The sequence below is a fragment of the Stenella coeruleoalba genome, assembly GCF_951394435.1.
Source record: "Stenella coeruleoalba genome assembly, chromosome: 15".
In the NCBI taxonomy this organism is placed as follows: Eukaryota; Metazoa; Chordata; class Mammalia; order Artiodactyla; family Delphinidae; genus Stenella; species Stenella coeruleoalba.
In genome coordinates this window covers 81684650-81706577 of record NC_137161.1, presented here as the reverse complement: position 1 = coordinate 81706577, position 21928 = coordinate 81684650, and the positions used below count along the sequence as shown (strand labels likewise).

Sequence of the window (21928 nt, the reverse complement as noted above, 5' to 3'; positions counted from 1 at the left end):
TGGAATTTCAGATCCTTAAGTCTGATAAGGATCTAGTATCCAGAATATATGAAGAACTCAAGAATAAAAATACAAACAGCCCAATTTTAAAATGGACAAAGATTTGAGTAGACATTTCCCCAGAGAAGCTCTACAAATGGCCAATAAGCTCATGAAAAGATGCTCAACATCATTAGTCATTAGGGAAATGCAAATCAGAACCACAATGAAATATCACTTCACCCACTAGGATGGCTAGAATTTAAAAATCAAACAAACAGAGAAAAATAAAAACAAAATACTAAGTGCTGGCAAGGATGCAGATTAAATTGGAATCCATTTGTACATTGCTGCTGGGAATGTGAAATAGTAAATAGTACAGCTGCTGTGGGAAAAAGGTTGGCAGTTCCTCAAAAATTTAAAGTGTTACCATATGCCCCAGCAATTTCACTCCTAGCTATTTACCCAAGAGAACTGAAAACATAAACAGAAATTAGTACATGAATGTTCGTAGCACCATTACTCAGAATATCCCAAAAGTGGAAACAATCCAAATGTCCAGCTGAAAAATGAGTAAATAAAATGTGGTATAGCCATACAATGAAATAATCAAAAAGGAATGAGGTGCTGATACATGCTACAACGTGGATGAACCTTGATAACATGATGCTAAGTGAAAGAAGCCAGTCACAAAAGACCACATACTGTATGATTCCATTTGTATGAAAAGCCCAGCCTAGGAAAATCTGTAGAGACAGAAAGTAGATTAGTGGTTGCTTATGTTTGGGGGCGTGGGGATTTGCGGGTAACAGCTAAGCACTATAGGGTTTCTTTTTGAATTGCTGAAAATTTTCTAAAATTGTGTTAATGGATACACAACTCTGACTATACTAAAAGCCATTGAGGGCTTCCCTGGTGGTGCAGTGGTTAAGAATCCGCCTGCCAGTGCAGGGAACACGGGTTCGAGCCCTGGCCCAGGAAGATCCCACATGCCATGGAGCAACTAAGCCCGTGTGCCACAACTACAGAGCCTGCACTCTAGAGCCCGCATGCCACAACTACTGAAGCCCGCGCGCCTAGAGCCCGTGCTCCACAACAAGAGACACTGCAATGAGAAGTCCGCACACAATGAAGAGTACCCCCTGCTCGCCACAACTAGAAAGTCCACGCACAGCAACAAAGACCCAGCGCAGCCATAAATAAATAAATTTTTTAAAAGCCATTGAATTATATACTTTTAATGGGTGAATTATAGGGTGTGTGAACCATATGTCAAAAAAGCTATTTTAGGGACTTCCCTGGTGGGGCAGTGGTTAAGAATCCGCCTGCCAATGCAGGGGACACGGGTTCGAGCCCTGGTCTGGGAAGATCTCACATGCCACGGAGCAACTAAGCCCGTGCACCACAACTACTGAAGCCCGCGTGCCTAGAGCCCATGCTCCGCAACAAGAGAAGCCACTGCAATGAGAAGCCTGCGCACCACAGCAAAGAGTAGACCCCAATCGCAGCAACTAAAGAAAGCCTGCGCACAGCAACAAAGACCCAACGCAGCTATAAATAAATAAATTTATTTAAAATAAATTAATTAAAAAATAAAGCTATTTTAAAAGGGACACCATCAAGGAGGAATTCAGAATAATGACATTTGCTTTTTTTCTGTCCTTGGTCACTTGGCTGGGCTCTGGCTATGCTAGATAAGGGATTCTTTATGAAACACTGTAGCAGAAAGAAAACTGTTACTTTGCTAGTTGTTGCCAAAGTGTCTTTGGGGAATCAAGTATCTTTCCTTAGGAATGAGCCTTCCTAATTTACTTGGGGATCATCTGAGATTCAGAGGAGACAACCAAACCTGGAAACTGCTCTTTGTTGAGAATTTGAGGGCAAGGAAGAACTGAGAAGGGAAGTGTTTCTGCAGAAAAGGTGGGAGGCTGGGATGCTTTTGGACAGAAATGACTGAGAGACACAAGAAAAGAGAAACCTGATATTCAGCATTAGATCATCTGCTGAATCACACTGTGATGTAAATGTCCCTTACTGTTAGCCCTGAATCAGCAATAAAACTCTGCTGTCTTTTCTGTGTGATACTGAGAAGTATGAGTTTAAAAAGTAACGACTTGGCCCCTCCCCCCCATATGAAACAATGGAGCAGCTGCAACGTACAAGGCAGAGAATGAGGACCGAGCAGAAATCAGATCTGTCAGTGGTCCAGGGTATGTAAGCCTCTGAATTCACAGGAATCTTCCAGAAGAGTGTGGCTGAGTGTTTGAATACATTGAATCTATATATTAAAGGACCCTGGGTTACATATGCTTGGAAAGCCAGAGTTTCTGAATATGACATATATTGCAGGGCCGGGTGCATTTATAGGTTACAAGATTTTAAAGGTGGGGGGAGCAGAGATGTGGACAGCAGGAAAGAGGAGTAGACTCATTGAGACAGGAAAGAGGATTGTCCTCAGCAACAGGAATGCCAGCAACAGTGGTCAATATTTATTGCGCAGGACAGAGAGGCACGGTTTTATGGAGGTCTCTGCTGGCTGACTCTGGAACCAAGCCCATGAAAATTGTGATGCTGACACCAGGGAATTCTGGTGAGGAGGCACAAGCAGGAGATCTCCAAGGAAAAGCTTCAGACACCGTGGCCCCCCAAGGCCCTTGGATACGCTTCAACAGCCTTTAATTTACCATGGAGATAGACACCCCACTCACTGGATGTTCGGACAAAGATGCAGTCAGAGGGTTTCCTTCAGAGGTGAGCCAGGTGTCTTCATAATTCTGCAAAGTAGAGGATCAAGCAGAAGCTGAGCCTTTTCCTAAGTGGGAAGAGACCTAAATGGAAGGGCAGGAGGTACAATCAGCTGAGCACTTGGGTCCTGGTTCATTGGAAGGAACCATCCAGTTGATGGGGATGCAGCTGGGCGATGGGGTGGGATGAGTGGTTAGGACACATCTGCGTAGAACCTGGTTTTCTACTTTGTAACTTGTGGGAGTTGTACTTCCCGAGGGTGAGGGGCTTGCCGTGGGGGATCATCAGGACCCATACATCAGGGACAGGTAGAAAGAGGGACATCAGTGCCCCTCTCACCTGCTTCTGCAAACCGTTCTTTTGTTTCCACCACTGGGAAGTTATCAGTCGGTTCCTTGTGTCTTTGGGTGCTCTCTGAAGTTGGGAAGTACTTAGAAGAGGGAGATTTGTGCTTCCAGATCTTCCACCATCTCCCCAGGCCCAGGAGCACAAGCTCCAAAAGTGTGAACAAGAGACAGAGCCCAGTGACCCCAAACATGGTCTTCAGGAAGATGGTCTTCTCAGAGGGGCGAGACAGATTACAGCTTATACTACCAAGGCAAGGCTCTCGACGACACGCAAAGGAGCTGGGCATCTTGAACCCGTACAGATGGTACTGCCCCCCCAAAGCTGCCCCTTCAAGGGCCAGTCGCACCCCCAGCTGTGCCACATAGGCCCAGAGCACCCTGGGGCTTCCAGGCCCCAAGGCATCTCTGCTTTTCTCCCCTTGGCAGATCAGGGTCTCCTCTTCCTTCTTCACCTTTTCAGATTCCTCCCAGTGCCAGATCACATGATACAGAGTGAAACCCATGTAGAGGGCACTGGGTACAGCCACCAGGGTGACCTGGAAGGCCCAGAAGCGCAGCGGGGAGAGAGGGTGGAAGGCATCGTAGCAGGCAGCCTTGCAGCCCAGCTGCTGCGTGTGACACACGAACTCGCTCTGCTCGTCGCCGTAGACCCCCGTCCCACTGGCGGCCAGCAGCATGAGGCGGAACCCCAGGAGCACGGGAAGCAGGAGGCGCCCCACGGGGGTGGAGTGCCGGCTCTCCTCCACCACCAGCCGCCTCAGGAACCTGCCGCACATCCTGTTAGGGAGCAGAGGATAGTGGTGAGTGTAGGTGTAATGCTCACTGTCCGGTGGGAGTAGTGCCAGGCCAGCTCTTCACCCCCAATCCAACGGTGGCTAAGGCAGGCTTCCTCGCTCCTCTCCTAGGACCTGGCTGATCGAATACCACGACCTGAGGGCACCCCTTTATAGTTAACGGAATCATCTGTATAGAATATTAATAGTGAGTGAGTGTGGGTGTGGCTTTCTCTTCTGTCCCCGCTCCTGTACTGCTGGAGGGGAGAGGAACTCTCGGCCTGTGGGGAGGCCAGGGTCAGTCTTTGTCTCTCTCTTTCCCTCCCTCCCGCTCCTGCTTCCCAAAGGCTAAATAGTCAGAGACCCGAGTCCTCTGAAGACCATTGCTTCCCTAGGTGATGGCTGCTAGGTCTGGTGCTACTGTCAGTGTCACCTGAACGAAATCAGTGCTGCCCCTGGGAGGGGTGTGCATTGCCTTCTCTGGCTTCAGGCCCCCAGGTGCTCACAGGTGTGTCAGTCTGGCCCCCATCACAGTGGTGAGACTGAGGTGAGGTTAGGTTAAGGGGCTCGGTGGGGATCCAGTGAACAGAGTGAATGTCAAGGCTTGCTCTAGTCTGATGTTCTTCAGACCTAACCAGCTTAGGAAAGGAGAATACTTTGAAGAAAACCCAGCAGATCTACTGGTTAAACACAATGGTGTTTGGGCCAAAGCCAGAGGTGACTGGATCAAAATTCAAAATTCAACTCTGCTTTGTCATTGCTCCTTGGGTTTACATCTCCCTCGTGGTAAGAGGTGACCATGGTCGAGGACAGGCTTCAGAAATTCTTCTGTTCTCTGGACAAAATGCCGTCATGCTACAAGCTCAGTTTGCCATCTTCTCTGTCCCCAGCAGCCCTCCTCAACGCCTCAAAGCTTCTCTTCCTAACCCTTCCCCTTCAGCCCAAACTCTTACATACCTTGTTCCCCTCACTCTCAGAAGACCATGCAAAGCTCTTATTCCAGAGAAAATAGACTCGTTAGTGTGAAACCCTGAAGCTCCTCCTTCTCGTATCTTCACAGTCACGTCCTGCTGTAGCATCTCAGAGAAAGAAGTGTCTTTCCACTTGTGCAAGGCTGCCCTCCCTTTCAACTCTGTGTCCCTGGGGCACAACTTCCAGCTTCTTCAAGAATTTGACCCCCTAATTATCTTTTCTGTAATTCAGACCATCCTTGTTTCTGCTCTGACCTTGAACTTGCTTAGGTTTCTTCCTGTTAAGTCTAATAATAATAACCTGAATTTCTAGGTTAACATGGCAGCAAGTGAGACAGGCCTAATTTATCTCACGTCGGCTTCCCTATTATAATACCCAGCGAGATGCACAAAACAATCTTAAATGAGTATTAGTGTTATAAACTATAGATAAGAATGGACCACATGCCAAAACTTAGGCAGAACGGTCACTTTAGTGCAATCAAAAGAGACGGATTGAGATGCTTCCAAGGAACAGTTCTAAGGGCCTCAGTTGACCAGAGAATTATGTCACCATCCACCAACTGTGAGAAACCATATTTGAGCCACTAAGAATCAGAGCCTGAACTTCTGCCTGCCCCTCAGTCCCTGTCTTTCTTCTTCCTTCATAGACTGTGAAAACTTAGAAGTATATCAGGCTGCTGAAAATTCTTTTCTATAAAATTGGGTTAAAATTTTTAGAAGAAACTTATTTCCAGTCTCTAGAAAGATGCAGAATTGGTCCCGTGATTAAAGATGGCATATTGAAGATAAAGATTTATCCCTTCACGTCCCTAAGACTCCTCAAAAATGAGAGTCAGTGGATCTTTACATGTGTACACCCACTATAAATAGAGTAGAAGAGAGATCATCAGCTTGAAGGCAATAAGAGATTCTGGGGGAGATTAGATCAGGATGCTAGAAAGCACATTGGATAATTCTCCCAGAATTCAAAGGAAGAAGATGAATAATTGAAAATAATAAAAGATAGGGCCTCCCTGGTGGCGCAGTGGTTGAGGGTCCGCCTGCCGATGCAGGGGACGCGGGTTCGTGCCCTGGTCCGGGAGGATCCCGCGTGCTGCAGAGCAGCTGGGCTCGTGGGCCGTGGCCCCTGGGCCTGAGCGTCCGGAGCCTGTGCTCCGCAGCGGGAGAGGCCGCAGCAGTGAGAGGCCCGGGTACAAAAAAAAAAAAAGATAAATAGATAAGGAACAAAATCTGTTTCTAATTTGGAAATCAAGACAACAGTAAAACAAAGTCACTAGCTTACGTATTGGTGAGAAAGCACTCAATGAAGTGCTTTCATTAAGTGAAACACTAGGAAAGAAGTGTTTTCTCCATAAATGTTTCAGTTTTGTTTGGTGAAAACTGAGCTCCACAGCAAGTTTCAAGGCTGGTCCTGGGTTTCTCAACCTTGGCACTGTTGATGCTTGGGGACTGATAATTTTTGTTTAGGGGTAGCAGGGGTGCTGTCCCATGCTTTGTAAGATGTTTAGCAGCGTTCCTGGCCTCTATCCGCCAGATGCCAGTAGCACACTTCTCCCCTCCCACCCACAACTGTCTCCAGATACTGCTAAGTGTCCCCTGGGGTCAAAATCACCCCTGGTTGAGAACCACTGCTTTAGGGTAGCACTGGTCCATCACCCCTCCACTCTTGGCTTCAGTTGCCAGCTCTGTAAAGCAAGATGTCTGCACCAGAGCATCTCAGAGGGCTTTTGTAGGGCATGATAATCAGCCCATTTCCAGGCTGGTTGTACATCCTCCTGTGAGGATGCCTGCAGCCTCTCCCACCTCATAAGTTCAAAGGGTCCCAGCACTTGGGGTTGGGGGAGAGCCCTGGGCTCTGGGGGTTTCTGCCCTGGCCCTCCTGGCGAGTCACCAGACTAAATGTTAATTTGGTAAATTCTCAAGTCAAGCTCTCCGCCTCGTCTCATTTCCAAGTGCAGGCCCAGCACTGTCTACACATGTTGCCAGCACATCCCCAGCAGACCTGGAATTTAACACAGAGCAGCCCTGGCATATTCCAAGTGTCGGGAGTTTGAGTAGCTTCCTGAAGCCCTCTCTCTGGTTCTTCTTTCCCGTGCCCACCCCAGACCTGTAGCCAGACACCCAGATGTCCTCTGAGAGGCTCTCAGAACTGAAGTGAGGTCTCCAGGGCTCACCACAGAGCTTCGGGGATTTGGAAGGGAGAGAACAGAAAAAGCAGGACAAGAGGGCTTGCTTGAGATCCCTTGGTTTGGAGCACCCTTCCTGCCCTTTGCCCCGCGGCCCTTATAACCAAAACAATGCTCATTCAACACACATTCCAGGGGCTCCTGGAGGGTGCAGACAATAAATAGCCTGCTCCATCTCCCCAAGGCTGCAGACCAAAGGGAGTTTCCTATAAACCGAAGCTCAAACACAGCTGTCCGTCCTCCCTCCTCCCCTGCTTTCCTGGGACCCAGTGGTCTCCCCATCTGTTCCAGCCGTCCCCAGCCCACCCCTCTCGTTCTCTGAGACCTGCGTCCTCCTCCCACAAACACGTCTGCAGCTTTGCCCACAGGGGGCCAGAGACCCCAGGCCAAACGTTGAGACCTAGGGAGCTGAGGGATCAGCATTGTTGAGAAAATTCAAGGGACCACTCTTTCTCCAAGAAAAAGAAAGAGTTTGCAAATCAATTTATTCTGGAGGGGGCTGGCAGGATCTGAGTTCTGTCCAGATTTTAGAAGCAGTTCCTATGCGCTCAAGAGTTGGGAGAAGGAGGAAAACCCAGAGTTTGAGGAGATTTTCGAATACGTATACAGATATTTAAAAATTCCATAGCAATTTTGTTAAGAATTTTTCTAAGCATCTCTTGTTCTTTGGGAGAAAACTTTCAGGATACTATGGGTGGCAGAATCCACCTCAGAGAGTTAAGGCGTGAAGGAAGGTTGTCCACTGAGGCCAGCACTAGAGCAGCTCCCTGCTTCCAGCTCACCCCACCTGGCCTAGAAAACATTCTAGATCTTTTACTAAAGTGCGGTCCATGGTGCAGCAGCCCTGTCATCACCAGGGGTGCAGAATCTCAGGCCACATCCCAGGCTTAGCAAGTCAAGTCTGAATTTTAATAATAATCCCCAGGCAGTGGGCGTGGGCATTAGAGTTGCAGATGCACAGCCCAGAGCCCCAGGCGGTTCCCACCACCACTACCCCAGGCCCTGTGCCAGCCCAGCTTTGCTCTGCCCTGGCACTCACCTGGCAGCTTCAAGCAGAAGCACCAACAGCCGGGGAAAGAGGCAGAGGTAAGAGCCCTCAGGCTGGAGCCCGCAAGGTCCCAGCTCTCCCCCAGGCCCTGCCTCCAAGCCTCCACCCACTCCTTCCCCCGCCCCTTGTCTTTCCTGGCAGCCTTAGCGCAGGGTCAAAGAATTGCAGCCAGAGGGGCAGGCAGCCCAGCTGCTAAAGAATGGGCTCTGGAGAATAACCCTCTGTTGTCGAGGGTGAGGGCTCTGTCTTCTAAGTGAACTGAAATGGGGATTTTCAGATCATCTGAAAGGGGGGCAAAGGCTTCAGCATGTTTTCAATATAGGGACTTGCAGGCAACAACAGATAGAATTCCATACATTTATCTCTGGACATCCTCTCTTCTCGGCTGGGAGAAACGGGCTCTCTGCAGCTCAGGGAGCCCAGCCCCTCTCCACCAGGCCCAGGGAAGATTGCAGCACCTGAGTTCCAGATACTGGCCCTGTGGAGATCTGGAGCATAATTCCACCATTTTCTAGCATTTCACATTGTTGTAGAGAAGTTCAAATCCACCTCAATAGTCTTCATCTTTTAAGTGATTTCATCTTTTTGACAGTTTGCCAAATGGCAAACTTTGAAGCCTGTTCACTCCTCCAGGGGATACTATTCAGCAAGACGTAGAAATCTCTCACTGGCTCTTTCCTGTTCACATCTGGTACACAGGAAACATGGATGCATCCTTAGGGCCAAGAAACTCTGGGCATCCAGGCCATTTCCAACACAGCCACATCTCCTTCCATTCATCTGCTGGATATCCTATCTCCTGCCTTTTTGATTTATCAGTCGGGAATCAACACACTGGAGCCCCTCTCACTAGGCATGAGATACGGGAGGCAGCACCCTCACCGCCTTCCCTTGGGGAGAACTAATAGCACATCTCTTTCCAAGGCAGCTTCCCTCCAGAGTTAATCCTCTCTCCCTCTAATTTCCAACAGCTCTGCCATTTTATACAACTTAGACGTGGGTGTAGAGTTCGAGCGACATAACTTATTTGGTTTTCCTTTGAAATATTGCATTTTAGACTAACAAATCACTTTAGAATGTCGTATGTGTTGTATTTTCTAAAATAGTCCATCTTGAAATCCCCGTCCAAATTTCCAATACCTTGTTACACCAACATTTATTTAGTTGCTTAATAAATGATGGATATTCTAAGTGCTAAATGGTTATTAATTCACACTTCATAACAACTTTATGAAGTAAATACTGTTACTGCCCTCTTACAGAGGACAGAAATGAAGAATGGAGAAGTTAAGTAACTTGTAAAAGGTTGACCAGCTAGTGAGTAAAGGAGATGGGATCTGAAAAAGCAATCTGGCTGCAGATAGCAAACCCCTAAACACTGCTATACTCCTAGCCTCATCGTATTTCAAATTACCAGCCTTTAAAGACCTTTTGACGGTAAATCCACTATAATTTCATACCTTCAAGAAAATAAAAATCCTCTGCTGGCATTTTCTCCATCTTAATGACTAGCTATGCCATCAACCCTGGATTTCAAGCAAAAACTTAGGTGTCATCACTGACAACTTCTCCTTCATTGAACACATCTTATAATTCTACTGGTTGTACAGATTTCTGTCCCATGAATTAAGAAGGTGCCTTAGTTCAAGACTGAGTTACCGGGACTTCCCTGGTGGCGCAGTGGTTAAGAATCCGCCTGCCAATGCAGGGGACATGGGTTCGAACCCTGGTCTGGGAAGATCCCACATGCCGAGGAGCAACTAAGCCCATGTGCCACAACAACTGAGCCCGCGCTCTAGAGCCCGTGCTCCACAACAGGAGAAGCCACCGCAATGAGAAGCCCACACACTGCAATGAAGAGTAGCCCCCGCTCACGGCAATGAAGACTGAATGCAGCCAAAAATAAAGAAAGAAATTTACAAAAAAAAAAGACTGAATTACCAAAATGTCACCCTAGTGTCGCTGTTTCTAGACTTGTCCACCTCTACTGCATTCCCTGCATTGCAGACAATATTTAATTCAATTCTTATTTAGATTTACCAACATGTTTACCAGTTTCTTTGCTCAGTGTTGCTTCTTCAATTTTATGCCTTCCTCCGGATTAAATCTTTTTCTCCTTCTTTCTCTCTCTTTTTTTTTTTCTTGGTGACCGTGGTCTTAACCATTTTTGTGTTCATTTTAGTAGTGTTAAATATATTCACATTGTTGTTGTTCAGTGGATTTCCAGAACTCTTTCATCTTGCAAAACTGAAACTTTGTACCCGTTTCTACCTGCCCTTAGCCCCTGGCAACCATCATTCTATTTTCTGTTTCTATGAATTTGACTACTTTAAACCTCTCATATCAGTGGAATCATAGAACATTGTGACTGACTTATTTTCCTTAGCGTGATCTCTTCAAGGTTCATTCATGTTGTAACATCTATCAGAACCTCATTCCTTTTTTTAAAAATTTATTTATTTTTGCTGTGTTGGGTCTTCGTTTCTGTGCGAGGGCTTTCTCTAGTTGTGGCAAGCGGGGGCCACTCTTCATCGCGGTGCGCAGGCCTCTCACTATCGCGGCCTCTCTTGTTGCAGAGCACAGGCTCCGGACGCACATGCTCAGTAGTTGTGGCTCTCGGGCCTAGTTGCTCCGCGACATGTGGGATCCTCCCAAACCAGGGCTCGAACCCGTGTCCCCTGCATTAGCAGGCAGATTCTCAACCACTGCGCCACCAGGGAAGCCCAGAACTTCATTCCTTTTTAAGGTTAGATGATATTCCATTGTGTGTATGTATGTGCCACATTTTGCTTATCCATTCATCCATTGATGGACAGTTGGGGTGTTTCCACCTCTTGGCTATTGTGAATAATGGGCTATGAACATAGGTGCACTAAATTTTCTTCTTGAGGTACAACCTTTAGTATTTCTTCTACTAGGGAACTGTCTAGGGGTAAGCTCTCTTTTTTTCCTTCTTTTTTTTTTAATTGAGGTATAGTTGATGTACAGTATTATACAACATAGTGATTCACAATTTTTAAAGGTTATATTCCATTTATAGTTACTATAAAATATTGACTATATTCCCTGTGTTGTAAGATATATTCTTGTAGATTATTTATTTTATATGTAGTAGTTTGTGCCTCTCAATCCCCTACCCCTCTCTTGCCCCTCCGCCCCTTCCCTCTCCCCACTGGTAACCACTAGTTTTTTCTCTATATCTGTGAATCTGTTTCTTTTTTGTTAGATTCACTAGTTTGTTGTATTTTTTAGATTCCATATGTAAGTGATATCATACAGTATTTGGCTTTCTCTGTCTGAGTTATTTCACTTAGAATAATACCCTCCAGGTCCATCCATGTTGTTACAGATGGCAAAATCTTATTCTTTTTTATGGCTGAGTAGTATTCCATAGTGTGTGTGTGTGTGTGTGTGTGTGTGTGTGTGTGTGTGTGTGTGTATCACATTTTCTTTGTCCATTCATCTGTTAATGGACACTTAGGTTGCTTCCATATCTTGGCTATTGTAAATAATACTGCTATGAACATTGGGGTGCATGTATCTTTTCTAATTAGTGTTTTCATTTTTTCTTTTACTATATACCCAGGAGTGGAATTGATAGGTCATATGGTAGTTCTATTTTTAGTTTCTTGAGAAACCTCCATACTGTTTCCATAGTGGCTGCACCAATTTACAGTCCCACCAACAGTGCAGGAGGGTTCCCTTTTCTCCACACCCTCTCCAGCATTTGTTATTTGTAGAGTTTTTAATGATGTGTTTGCCCCTTTAAAAAAATCTCCTTCTCCCAACCCTCCAGGGTATCCATCTTCCTAAAATATATATTTATCATACCTTTATCTTTTTATACTTTTAACACATATCTACTTTGTTTAAAATCTGTTTTTAATGTTGCCTGTTTTTACTTTTTATATATGTGGTAGAATTATACAGTTCTGTGATTTCCTTTTTGCCTCTGTATTATATATTTTTAGACTCATACATGTTAACATGAGTATGAATGTAAGTAATGCTCATATATGCAGTTGAAGTCCATTAATTTTCCCTGCTGTGTAGTTCTTCATTGTTTAAATAAACCACAGTGATTTATATGTTCTAATATTGATGATATTTGGGTTGTTTCTCAGTTTTGTTATTTCATCAATATTGTTATGCACATTTCTCATACATTTCTATATCTGCACCCATGCAAGATTTTCCTTAGAGTTTTCATCTTTGAGGAATTACCAGAATGTAGACTAATGTTAGATAGAATATACCCAATCCTATAAGGCAATGCCTAACAGTTTTCTGTGATCATGACCTTTTGATTTTAAGTTGCATTTTTCTGAACATTAATGACGTTGATCTACTTTTTATATGTTTGGGGGCCATTTGTGCCTCCTTTTCTTGCCTAGAGTAGACTGGGTAATGCCCCCCAAGATATGCACATCCCAATCCCCAGAACCTGTGAATGTTGCCTTACATGAAAAAGGGACTTTGCGAATGTGGTTAAGGATATCGTGGGACTTCCTTGGCCGTCCAGTGGTTAGGACTCTGCGCTTCCACTGCAGGGGGCATGGGTTCAATCCCTGATTGGGGAAATAAGATCCTGCATGCCACTAGGTGTGGCAGGAAAAAAAAAAAAAGTTAAGGATCTCAAGATGCGGACATTTCCATGGATTGTCTGGGTGTGCCCAATGAAATCACAGGGTTCTTTATAAGAAGGTGGCAGGCAGTCCCGCCAATAACTCACCTTAAATACAAATTCACACATAGTTTAAAAGTAAAAGGATGGAAAAATATACTTAGCTAACACTAATCAAAAGAAAGCTTGAGGGCTTCCCTGGTGGCACAGTGGTTGAGAATCTGCCTGCCAATGCAGGGAACACAGGTTTGAGCTCTGGTCCAGGAAGATCCCACATGCGGCAGAGCAACTAAACCCGTGCGCCACAACTACTGATCCTGCTCTCTAGAGCCCATGAGCCACAACTACTGAGACCATGTGCCACAACTACTGAAGCTCACGCACCTAGAGTCCGTGCTCCACAACAAGAGAAGCCACCACAATAAGAAGTCCGTGCACCGCAACGAAGAGTAGCCCCCGCTCACCACAACTAGAGAAAGCCCGCGCACAGCAACAAAGACCCAACACAGCCAAAAATAAACAAATAAAGTAAAATAAATTTTTAAAAAAAGAAAGCTTGAGGGACTATATTAATATCAAATTAGGTTTCATAGCAAAAATATTACCAGGGATAAAGAGGTCATTCCGGTATTGTAAAGGGGTCAGTTCATCAAATCCTAAGCATTTATACACCTAATAACAGAGTTAGGTGACTAGCAACGAAACAAGTTTCAGAAAGGTTGAATCACTTGTGAAGGCCACTCAGGCAGTAAGTAGAAGAGGCAGGATGGGAACCAAGGGTGAATCTAGGGTCCAACTCTTTCCCCCTTTCAAGGAGGAGCCACTGAGTCAGGTGCCTACAGCACCTCTTTGCTGACGGCATGTGATCACCTCCTTGGAAACAGAGAACTGTGAGCCCGCCATTCGGGGCGATGCAGACAGTCCGGCTGCAGTGACCAAAGTCCTTGACTACTTGTCTGTAATAGGGGTGGGAAGTGGGGAGATACAGAGGACTCGGAGAATAGGCACATTTTTCAAAGTTGCCTGGATTTCTCCTGATTCCTCAATGGCTCCATTTATAAATGTCCACAGTGCCTGGGTCAGTGTGGGTATCAGGGCAGGAGGTTAAGGTTGGTGCTGGAGCCTGGGGGAGGGGGCTTCTGCTTAATTATTTCTAAGCTTCTGACAGGACCCTAAAGCACCAAGACAAACTTCTCTTTCACAGTAAGTTTCTGAGGATTGGTGCCAGGAAAGAAGCCCCCAAGGGTCAAGAGAACTCTCCTCCCACTTCTTTATTCCACCAAACAAGGCCCTCTTTGTCTCCCCTCCTCCCAGCAGATGAGACCAGGCTCCTCCCACAGCCATATGTTGACGAAAAGTGCCAGGACCTGGAGCAGCAAGGGTGCCTGGGGTGCAGGGGTCACCCAAGGCTGGGGAGCATCTCTGTACCCTCATGGTGATGGGGGGAGAAATCTTTCTTCCCTCCCTCCCTCCCTCTTTCCACAGCTGGATGTGTCTATCTGCTTTGGGAGAGAGAGACACCACCAGGAACGAGGATTGAGAAGGAGTCGTGTTGCCGAAATTGGGCATCTGTACACCAGTGCCGGGTTAAATCTCAGAGACAGAGTTTTGGGTGAAGTAGACAAGAATAGCTTTATTACTTTGCCATGCAAAGGGGGCCAGAGCGGGCTAATGCCCTCAAAACTGTGTCCCTCCCTGGAGGGGGTAGTGAGGAGTCTCACAGTGTTCTAGGAGCAGGGCGTGGTCAGCTCGTGGACATTCTTCTGATTGGTCGGTGGTGAGGTCACGGGGAGTCAGCATCATCAACCTTCTGGTTCCAACTGGTCTAGGGTCTACCTGTGTGGTCAGCACACGGTTAACTTCTTCCACCTGGAGGGGGTTTCAGTATCTGCAAAACAGCTCAAAGGACATGGCTCAGAATATTATCTATAGCCCTTGAGGCAGAACTAAAGGTCCTTGACTTTGTTTAATGGCTAAAGTATTATTAGTTTGTCTTGCTTGACTGTTTTTCTTTCTTTCTGCATTTTCTCACTTCTCTGATTAAATTTATTCGTTGACTAAAGTTTTTCTACAGACAAAAGGCAGGCGGAGGACATGGGGGTGGGGGCGTTATTCTGGAAAGGCCTCATAGGGCCCTGCTCAGTTACAGTCAGTAGAAGGAAAGTGTCAGAATAAAAAGAAAAACAGGCTTCCCTGGTGGCGCAGTGGTTGAGAGTCCGCCTGCCGATGCAGGGGACACGGGTTCGTGCCCCGGTCGGGAAGATCCCACATTCCGCGAAGCGGCTGGGCCCGTGAGCCATGGCCGCTGAGCCTGCGCGTCCGGAACCTGTGCTCCGCAGCGGGAGAGGCCACAACAGTGAGAGGCCCGCGTACCGCAAAAAAAAAAAATCTCCCCAGAGAATCGGATTCGACAGCACTGGGCCGGGGATACTACGTGACCTGGAGAGAAGGGAGATAAGCTAGTCCTGGGCCCATCATTGCATGACAATCTGAAGGTCACAAAAATATAAGCCAGTACTTTTTACATTAACTATATTTCAATGAAAAAAGAAAGAAAGAGATTCTATTCAGCCGACTCAGGAGTGCCCACCGAGCTGATTTTCCTCCCCCAGCCCACTGATAGGCTCCTCTTGTGGCTAAACGGGATATTACCTCTCAGAGTCTAAGAAACACCAACCCAAGTGTCAATGTCGGGTTTGGACCTTACTAAAGCGAAGGTGTGTGGTGTCCCCCACAAGAGCTCCAGGAGGCCGGCAGTGAGGGCTGGATCATCCTGACTCTTTTCCCTGGAACGGTGGACCTGGTTTCCTAAGAGTGCACTGACATATCCAGGGCTGGGGTGCACACAGGTGGGTTGATCAGCTTAGCACACAAAGTACCCCCAACACACACTGCCAGCAGAGAATCAGATGCAGGCAGGGGAGGGGCGTGAGACCATCCCCTGGGGCAGGTGCTTGTCAGACTCTGGAATTGAACCCTACTTGAAAGCCAATAAGTCAGCCTGTTATGTTTCATGGATGTGACGGAAGACAGGACAGCTCTGGAACACAGACAAAGAACAAGCAGCATGGCCCCTAAATCCCAGACAGTGACTCCACCGGACCCAGGTGGTAGGCTTGGAGGGAACACAGAGCTTGGGGAATGACAGCGAGCTGGCACAAGCCTGATCTTTTTCCAGAGGGGATCAATACCTCTTCCCTGGAGGTGGCTCCATGAAGTACCCTGAGAAACAGCCTGGGTAAAGATAACACAGGACTTTGCATTGTCGAGACGCCCAGAACGTGCAGCGAGTTCAAAACCCATGGCAGATTGCCCCTCCCAACAGCACCCTCCCCAGCTCCTTGTCCCCAACCCCCACCTCTATGCCAGATTGGCCCACTGTCCACACGAGCTGATTGCTCATGCTGGTGAGGCAGGACTGCATCAGAATGATGCTAACACACTGATCTCTGGTTGCTCTCGTGGGCGTGGGACGCAGGACGGGTTCAGGATTCTGGGCTATAGCAGCCCACAGCTCTACCCTTCTGTGTGAGTTTGGAGGTGGCGGGGAGAACCTGTGAGGTGCCCCCTCCAATCCACAGCACCCCAGGGCAGTGAAGGTGGCAGCTGGTGTCCAGCAACCTGGATGCCCAGCCACCTGGACGCCCCCCTCTGTTTCTCAGATCAGGCTGGGGAGTGGGGAAAGCACCTCTCTTTGTAGCTGGGCTTTCCAGATGAATTAAGCAGAGGAACATCCTCACTTGCGGTGATCAGTGTGGTGACTCAGTGCTCTCCTGGCCAGGCATAGCCATGAGGATTGACTGCTCTTCTTGCTGCCCCCTTGGCCCTCCCCCTCCTCCTCCTCAGCCATATGGTTGGTGAGGTGTGGCTCAGGGTCCCCCTGTCTCTTGGGGATCCCCCTCCACCAAGGGGAGGGAGGGTCCTCCCGTAATTGGACAGTCCCCTCCAGCCCCTCTCACTGGCCCTGGAAAGCTCCAGGTGGTCCATGAGGCACAGGAACAGAGCAATGGGTCATTCTGTTTCTGTAGCCCCTCATGGGGGGGGGGGGGGTTGAAGAAATTTCCCAGAAACTATAGTAAAAAAAAAAAGAAATAGAAAGTAGGAGAAAAGAGATTTAAAAAATTAACCTGGCTGGCAGGTTCAACAGCTACACAATAGGAGTTCCCTAAAGAAAGAATTGAGGAGGAATAGACTCATATCTTGCATTCCAAAATGCTAGAGAAAAAAATAAATTTTTTTACAAGCTTCCAGAGGGGACAAAAAAAAACAGGTCACATACTAAAGAATCAGAAATCAGAATGTCTCCAGACATTTCAAGTGTACCAATGAAAGCCAGAAGATAACAGAGAGATGCCTCAACTTCTGAAGAAAATAATTTCTAACCTAAACTTCTATACCTAGCCAAACTGTCACTCAAGTGTGAGGGTATAATACGGACATTTTCAGATATACAAGCACTCTAAAAATTTACCTCCAGAAGCTTCTTGATAATGTGCTCCGTCAAAATGAAAAAGTAAACTAAGAGAAGAATATATATATGGTATAGAGGACATAGAAGGTGCCACACAGGTAAGAGATGGAATTCCCAAGATGAGGATGATAAAGGGAGATCCCAAGTGTGGAGAGCAACCACACTAAACCTGAGATTTCTGAATGTCTTGTGATGAGATTAATATGACTGGTGAGAAGCTTGCAGTTGAATAAGAACATCGAAAAGTAATAACTATTAGCTCCATTGAAAATAAAAAGTTGTGTGGGAAAGTAAAATGATTATAGTTTACTACACAGCAGAGATGTGAATATATTACAGAGTCACAAGAATGAAAATAATGACGATCTAACCTAAATTGTCATATAAGGTATTTATGTTGGGAGGATGGATGATGGGAAATGGATGTGTGTGGTGGTGGAGGCTGGGAAAGGATGAAGGTAAATCATCATCTTCCAGGATATTGACTTTATAATGAAATATCAAGAAAGCATTTTATTTAGAGACATGGAGGTAAGTATCTACAAAATAACCAGCCAAAAGATATGAAAGATATGAAAAGATATGAAAAATCATTGCGTGAAATATAAAGAAAAAATATTTTGGAAACCATATTACTTTTTGCATAAACCAAGCATTGGAAAAAAATACTTATGATCTTAAGCAAAGAATTTTTACTGGAACATAATTAACAGAAAAAGGAAAGAATTGTGAAAAGGTCATGTAATTGGAAGTGTGGAAATTTATTTAAAACAAAAAATGTGGCTCACACTTTGCTGTACAGCAGAAACTAACAGAACATTGTAAAACAACTATACTCCAATAAAAATTAATTTTAAAAAATGTGGCTCAAGCCTCAACTGCTTTTATAGCTTTATAGGATAAAATGATAAAAATGAAACATTAAATTTTTTTAAAAACAGAGATGGAAGTGATGTGAACGAAGCAGGAAATGAAGCCAGACCACCTGACTGTGTACAGGGTCCAAGAGGCCATACATTCAGAGTCTCACACCTTCCAGGGAATGTTGGGTTGAAAGCTCTGGAGTAAAAACACAAATAAAAAAACAAATCAGGGTACCACTCTGGAGGTATGCCTACAATGGACAGATTCAACACGTTCAACAAAGAAATCCCAGCCTGAGTCCCTTTGGACCCTGCAGCCCCAGACACCCATCAGAAGTGGGAATCGGAGAGCAGCTCAGTGAAGTGGCTGAGGGCTGCCTGGAGGAGGAGTGCCCTGAGATGCTCAGAGGGATCACCTACTACCTGGACTAAGTGTTCACTTCTTCTTATGTTCTACTCATCAGCATTGAGCAAAAGAAGGGCCAAGAAACCTTGAGGAAAGGGGACATAGAGGGTGCATGACTCAGTGGAAGAGAAGGAGGAAGGCTTAGAGGTGTGGAACAGTGTGCCTCAGAATCCTGCTTAACCCACCAAAAGTACTCTCAAAAGCTGTAGGTTCAGGACAAGGTTGGGGACAGGGAAGGACATTGTCAGCCCACTCCTGAGACTCAAGAAAAGGGCCTAAGTCTGGATTCTGTCCTTGTCCTGAGCTCCCCAGGGAGACACTGGCCTGGATAAGCCCCATGGTTCTATAATTCTCACTCATGGTAGTATTTTTTTCTTACCCTGTATTTGGTGGACAATACGTGGAAATGCTGTCTTTAATAATTAGTCATGGAAGAAGAACCAAATAACTCAGAAGGAAGTAACACAGCCAGTGATATTTCAAAGCAACTTCTGGCCTTTGAACAAATAAAGAATAACACGTGACAGGAGAAAAGTTTCAGATCAACGAGGAGACGTAGAGTCCACTTGAACAGTCCACGTGAACAGTCCAGGGATGAGGCAATGTGAGATCTGCCCCATTTACAACAGGAGAGATGGGCAAGGGGGAGAAAACCTCAGAAGACCTGAGTCCTGGCCAGGTGTGGGGACAAGGAGAGGGCACAGAGCCACTTGGACACCTAGAGAAACTTCCTGGAGGGGCTCAGACTTCAGGGGAAGCCTAAGACAGCTTGCCAAGAAGAGGTTAAAAAGATTGTTCCTGGGCTTCCCTGGTGGCGCAGTGGTTGAGAGTCCGCCTGCCGATGCAGGGAACACGGGTTGGTGCCCCGGTCCAGGAAGATCCCACATGCCGTGGAGCGGCTGGGCCCGTGAGCCATGGCCGCTGGGCCTGCGCGTCTGGAGCCTGTGCTCCGCAACGGGAGAGGCCACAACAGTGAGAGGCCCGCGTACCGCAAAAAAAAAAAAAAAAAAAATTGTTCCTGACCAGTCGGGTGTGAGACAGCTGGGATGTGAAGGTGGCAAGGTCCCGACAAGGGAAGCAACCCGAGGGTGGGGCGGGGCCATGGGCATCGACTGGGCACAGCAGGGAGGAAGAAGGGGTCCAGAGAGCCAAATGTGGGTCCTGCCATGGTCACCTCCTGCCCACCCAGCAAAGACCCACCAACAGATTCCCTGCGGGCAGGACCAACTTCCGGTGCAATCTGAGGATGTCCCGTCCCGCCCCGCCGCCCCCCCCCCCCGCCCCGCCCCGCCCCGGCCAGGAGAGGCTCGTTGCCACAAATTATCTCCTTCTCGACAGTTCCTCAGTCCCTAAGTACTACCTCGGCTCTCTATGGAGGATTTCTCTGGGGATCGTTCACCAGGGGATTGGAGGGATGGCATGCTCCGAATTAGGCAGGAGACACCAACCGGGTATAGGACTTAAATACATTCTCTGCTAATGCTCTCTTCAATTCAGCTGAATGCTGCTTTTCAACCTCGTTTCTCACTAGAACTGGCTGTTCCAGCCAAATAGACCTTGTTGTTTGTCGTCATCACACATTTTTAGTGTTTTCACTCTCTTTCCTTTGTTCATTTGGTGGTGAATTCATTCAAGAATTCTATATTGAGTATCTGTTTTCTGCTTGGTACTCTAATAAGCACTGGAGACCCAGTAGAACAAGGTAGGTACAGCCCCTTCCTGCGTGGAGGTTACCCCAATTCTGCTTACTGAAACAACCCTCACTGTTAAGGTCCAGCTGCAATCTCACCTCCTCCCACGACCGCTTCCATGATAACCAATTCCAACATGCACTCTTTTCATGCTGAGATTTCTTTCAGATAGAAGTATCAGGGGAGATTTCAAGAAGAAGTCTGAGTGAAGCCTATCTGTACATCATCTGAGGGTGTCACAAGAGATCCCAGACCACCCATCACTGAGGCTCTTTTTTTTTTTCCTTCCCAAGTGAAAAGAAAGAGAAAGAAAAGTAAAGAAATCAAAGCTGGGACTATCTGAGGGAAGAGCATTTGGGGCAGAGGGCACAGCAAATGCCAAGTCCTGGGGAAGGAAACATCTAGGTGTTTGAAAGACAGAATAAAGACCAGTGGGGCTGGACCATTGTGAACAAGAGGAAAGCCCTAAGAGAAGATGTTGAAACCAGATCACGTCGGACTTTGTAGGCCTTGGAAAAGAGTTTCTACTGCAAATGGAACTCCTGGTGGGTTTTAGCCAAGGTGGCAATATGATTTGATTTAAGTTTTTAAAATATCCCTTCAGCTGCTGTGTGAACTGACCACAGTGATGCAAGGAGGGAGATCAGGAAAACAGATCCAGGCCCCAGTGAAGGGCTTGGACCGGAGTGGCAGCAGTGGAGAAGGTAGTAGGCAGCCAGATTAGGATATATCCCGGAGATCAAGCCTCCAGGACTTGCTGATGGATCTGCGAGCACTGGGTTTGCTGATGGGCTGGATATGAGCTGTTGGGGGGAAGGGACCACTCAAGTGTGCATCCCAGGTTTTTGCTCTGAGCCACTTCCTGCAGCCCCACCTCTGCAGGCTGTCACGTTGCACACGGGCTTCCTGTCTCAGCTTCCTTTGATGGAAGCCCGGGCCTGGACTGTGGCAGAGGTGATGCTGTGTGTCCACCAAGCCAATCCATTGTCCTCCTGGATACACAGGATGGCCTCAGTCCCCAGGCCCCTGACATCTAGGCGGGGCCATACGTCTCGGTCACTAACTGTGAAGTAAGTGAGAAACACACCTTTATTTTAAGCCTTTGAGATGCAGAAGGGTTTTTTTTTGATAACTCGGTTTGTCTTTCATGATTAATGCATGGACTTTCTTCTATGTTCTGTGCCCACCCTCTCCTAGGATTTTCACTCCATTTCCATGGATTTGAAGCCATCAATCTGCTGAAAGCTCTCAAATTTGTATCTTCAGCCTAGGTGGCTGGATTAATATCCCCCACAGCAGGAGAGCTCCAGGAAATACTTTCTACCGGGGAGGTTAATAACTGCTATCGAGCATTCTTAAACAAAGTGGCCCAAACTGAAGAGACTCAACTGAATTTTTCCCTGAAGCCCCCTTGGCAGATATCTCCTCATGCCCCTGGCTTCCCCAGAAGGGGCAGAAGGAGAGAAGACAACCCCCCCTCCCAGGTAGCCTCATTTTATTTTATTTTCCTCTTCCCCATATGGAGGTTAAAGTTCATCGTAACTCTGAAGTACACAGCACAGGATCAGCCCGATGACTCAAGGCCCCTAGGGTTTTCCTTTATGCAGTTACTTCCCAAATTTTCTCACATCCTCACATTGCAGCTCCTTGGTTGTTTATAGGAGATGAGCCTCTGCCCCACACACTACCTTCTAGTGGGTTCTCTTCCCGCCGGGCAAATGAGTCAGGGTGAGCAGCCTCGGAAGCTGGGGTGAGGGGCACTTTCTACCTTTCTCTATCTCCACCCTGAGTTATGAAATCTCTACGCTGTGACTCTAACTT

The 21928-nt window shown here is 46.9% G+C and overlaps 1 protein-coding gene across 2 annotated transcripts in view; it reads right to left on the bottom strand.

Annotated features, from left to right (window-relative positions):
• Positions 1 to 3022: 3022 nt before the first annotated feature.
• GJC3 (gap junction protein gamma 3) overlaps positions 3023 to 21928 on the bottom strand; it is a gene marked incomplete at its 3' end in the record, with an annotated part of 32150 nt that continues 13244 nt past the window's right edge. The window contains exons 1-2 of one of the 2 annotated variants that reach the window (XM_079945567.1): positions 8044 to 8095; positions 3023 to 3848 (exon numbers count right to left, since the gene is read on the bottom strand). In XM_079945567.1, coding sequence (XP_079801693.1) covers positions 3023 to 3847 — 825 coding nt within the window. In that variant the 5' untranslated portion in view covers position 3848; positions 8044 to 8095. Of the gene's footprint in view, positions 3849 to 8043; positions 8096 to 21928 lie in introns of those variants that run through there. The other variant, XM_079945566.1, reaches the window with a different exon arrangement.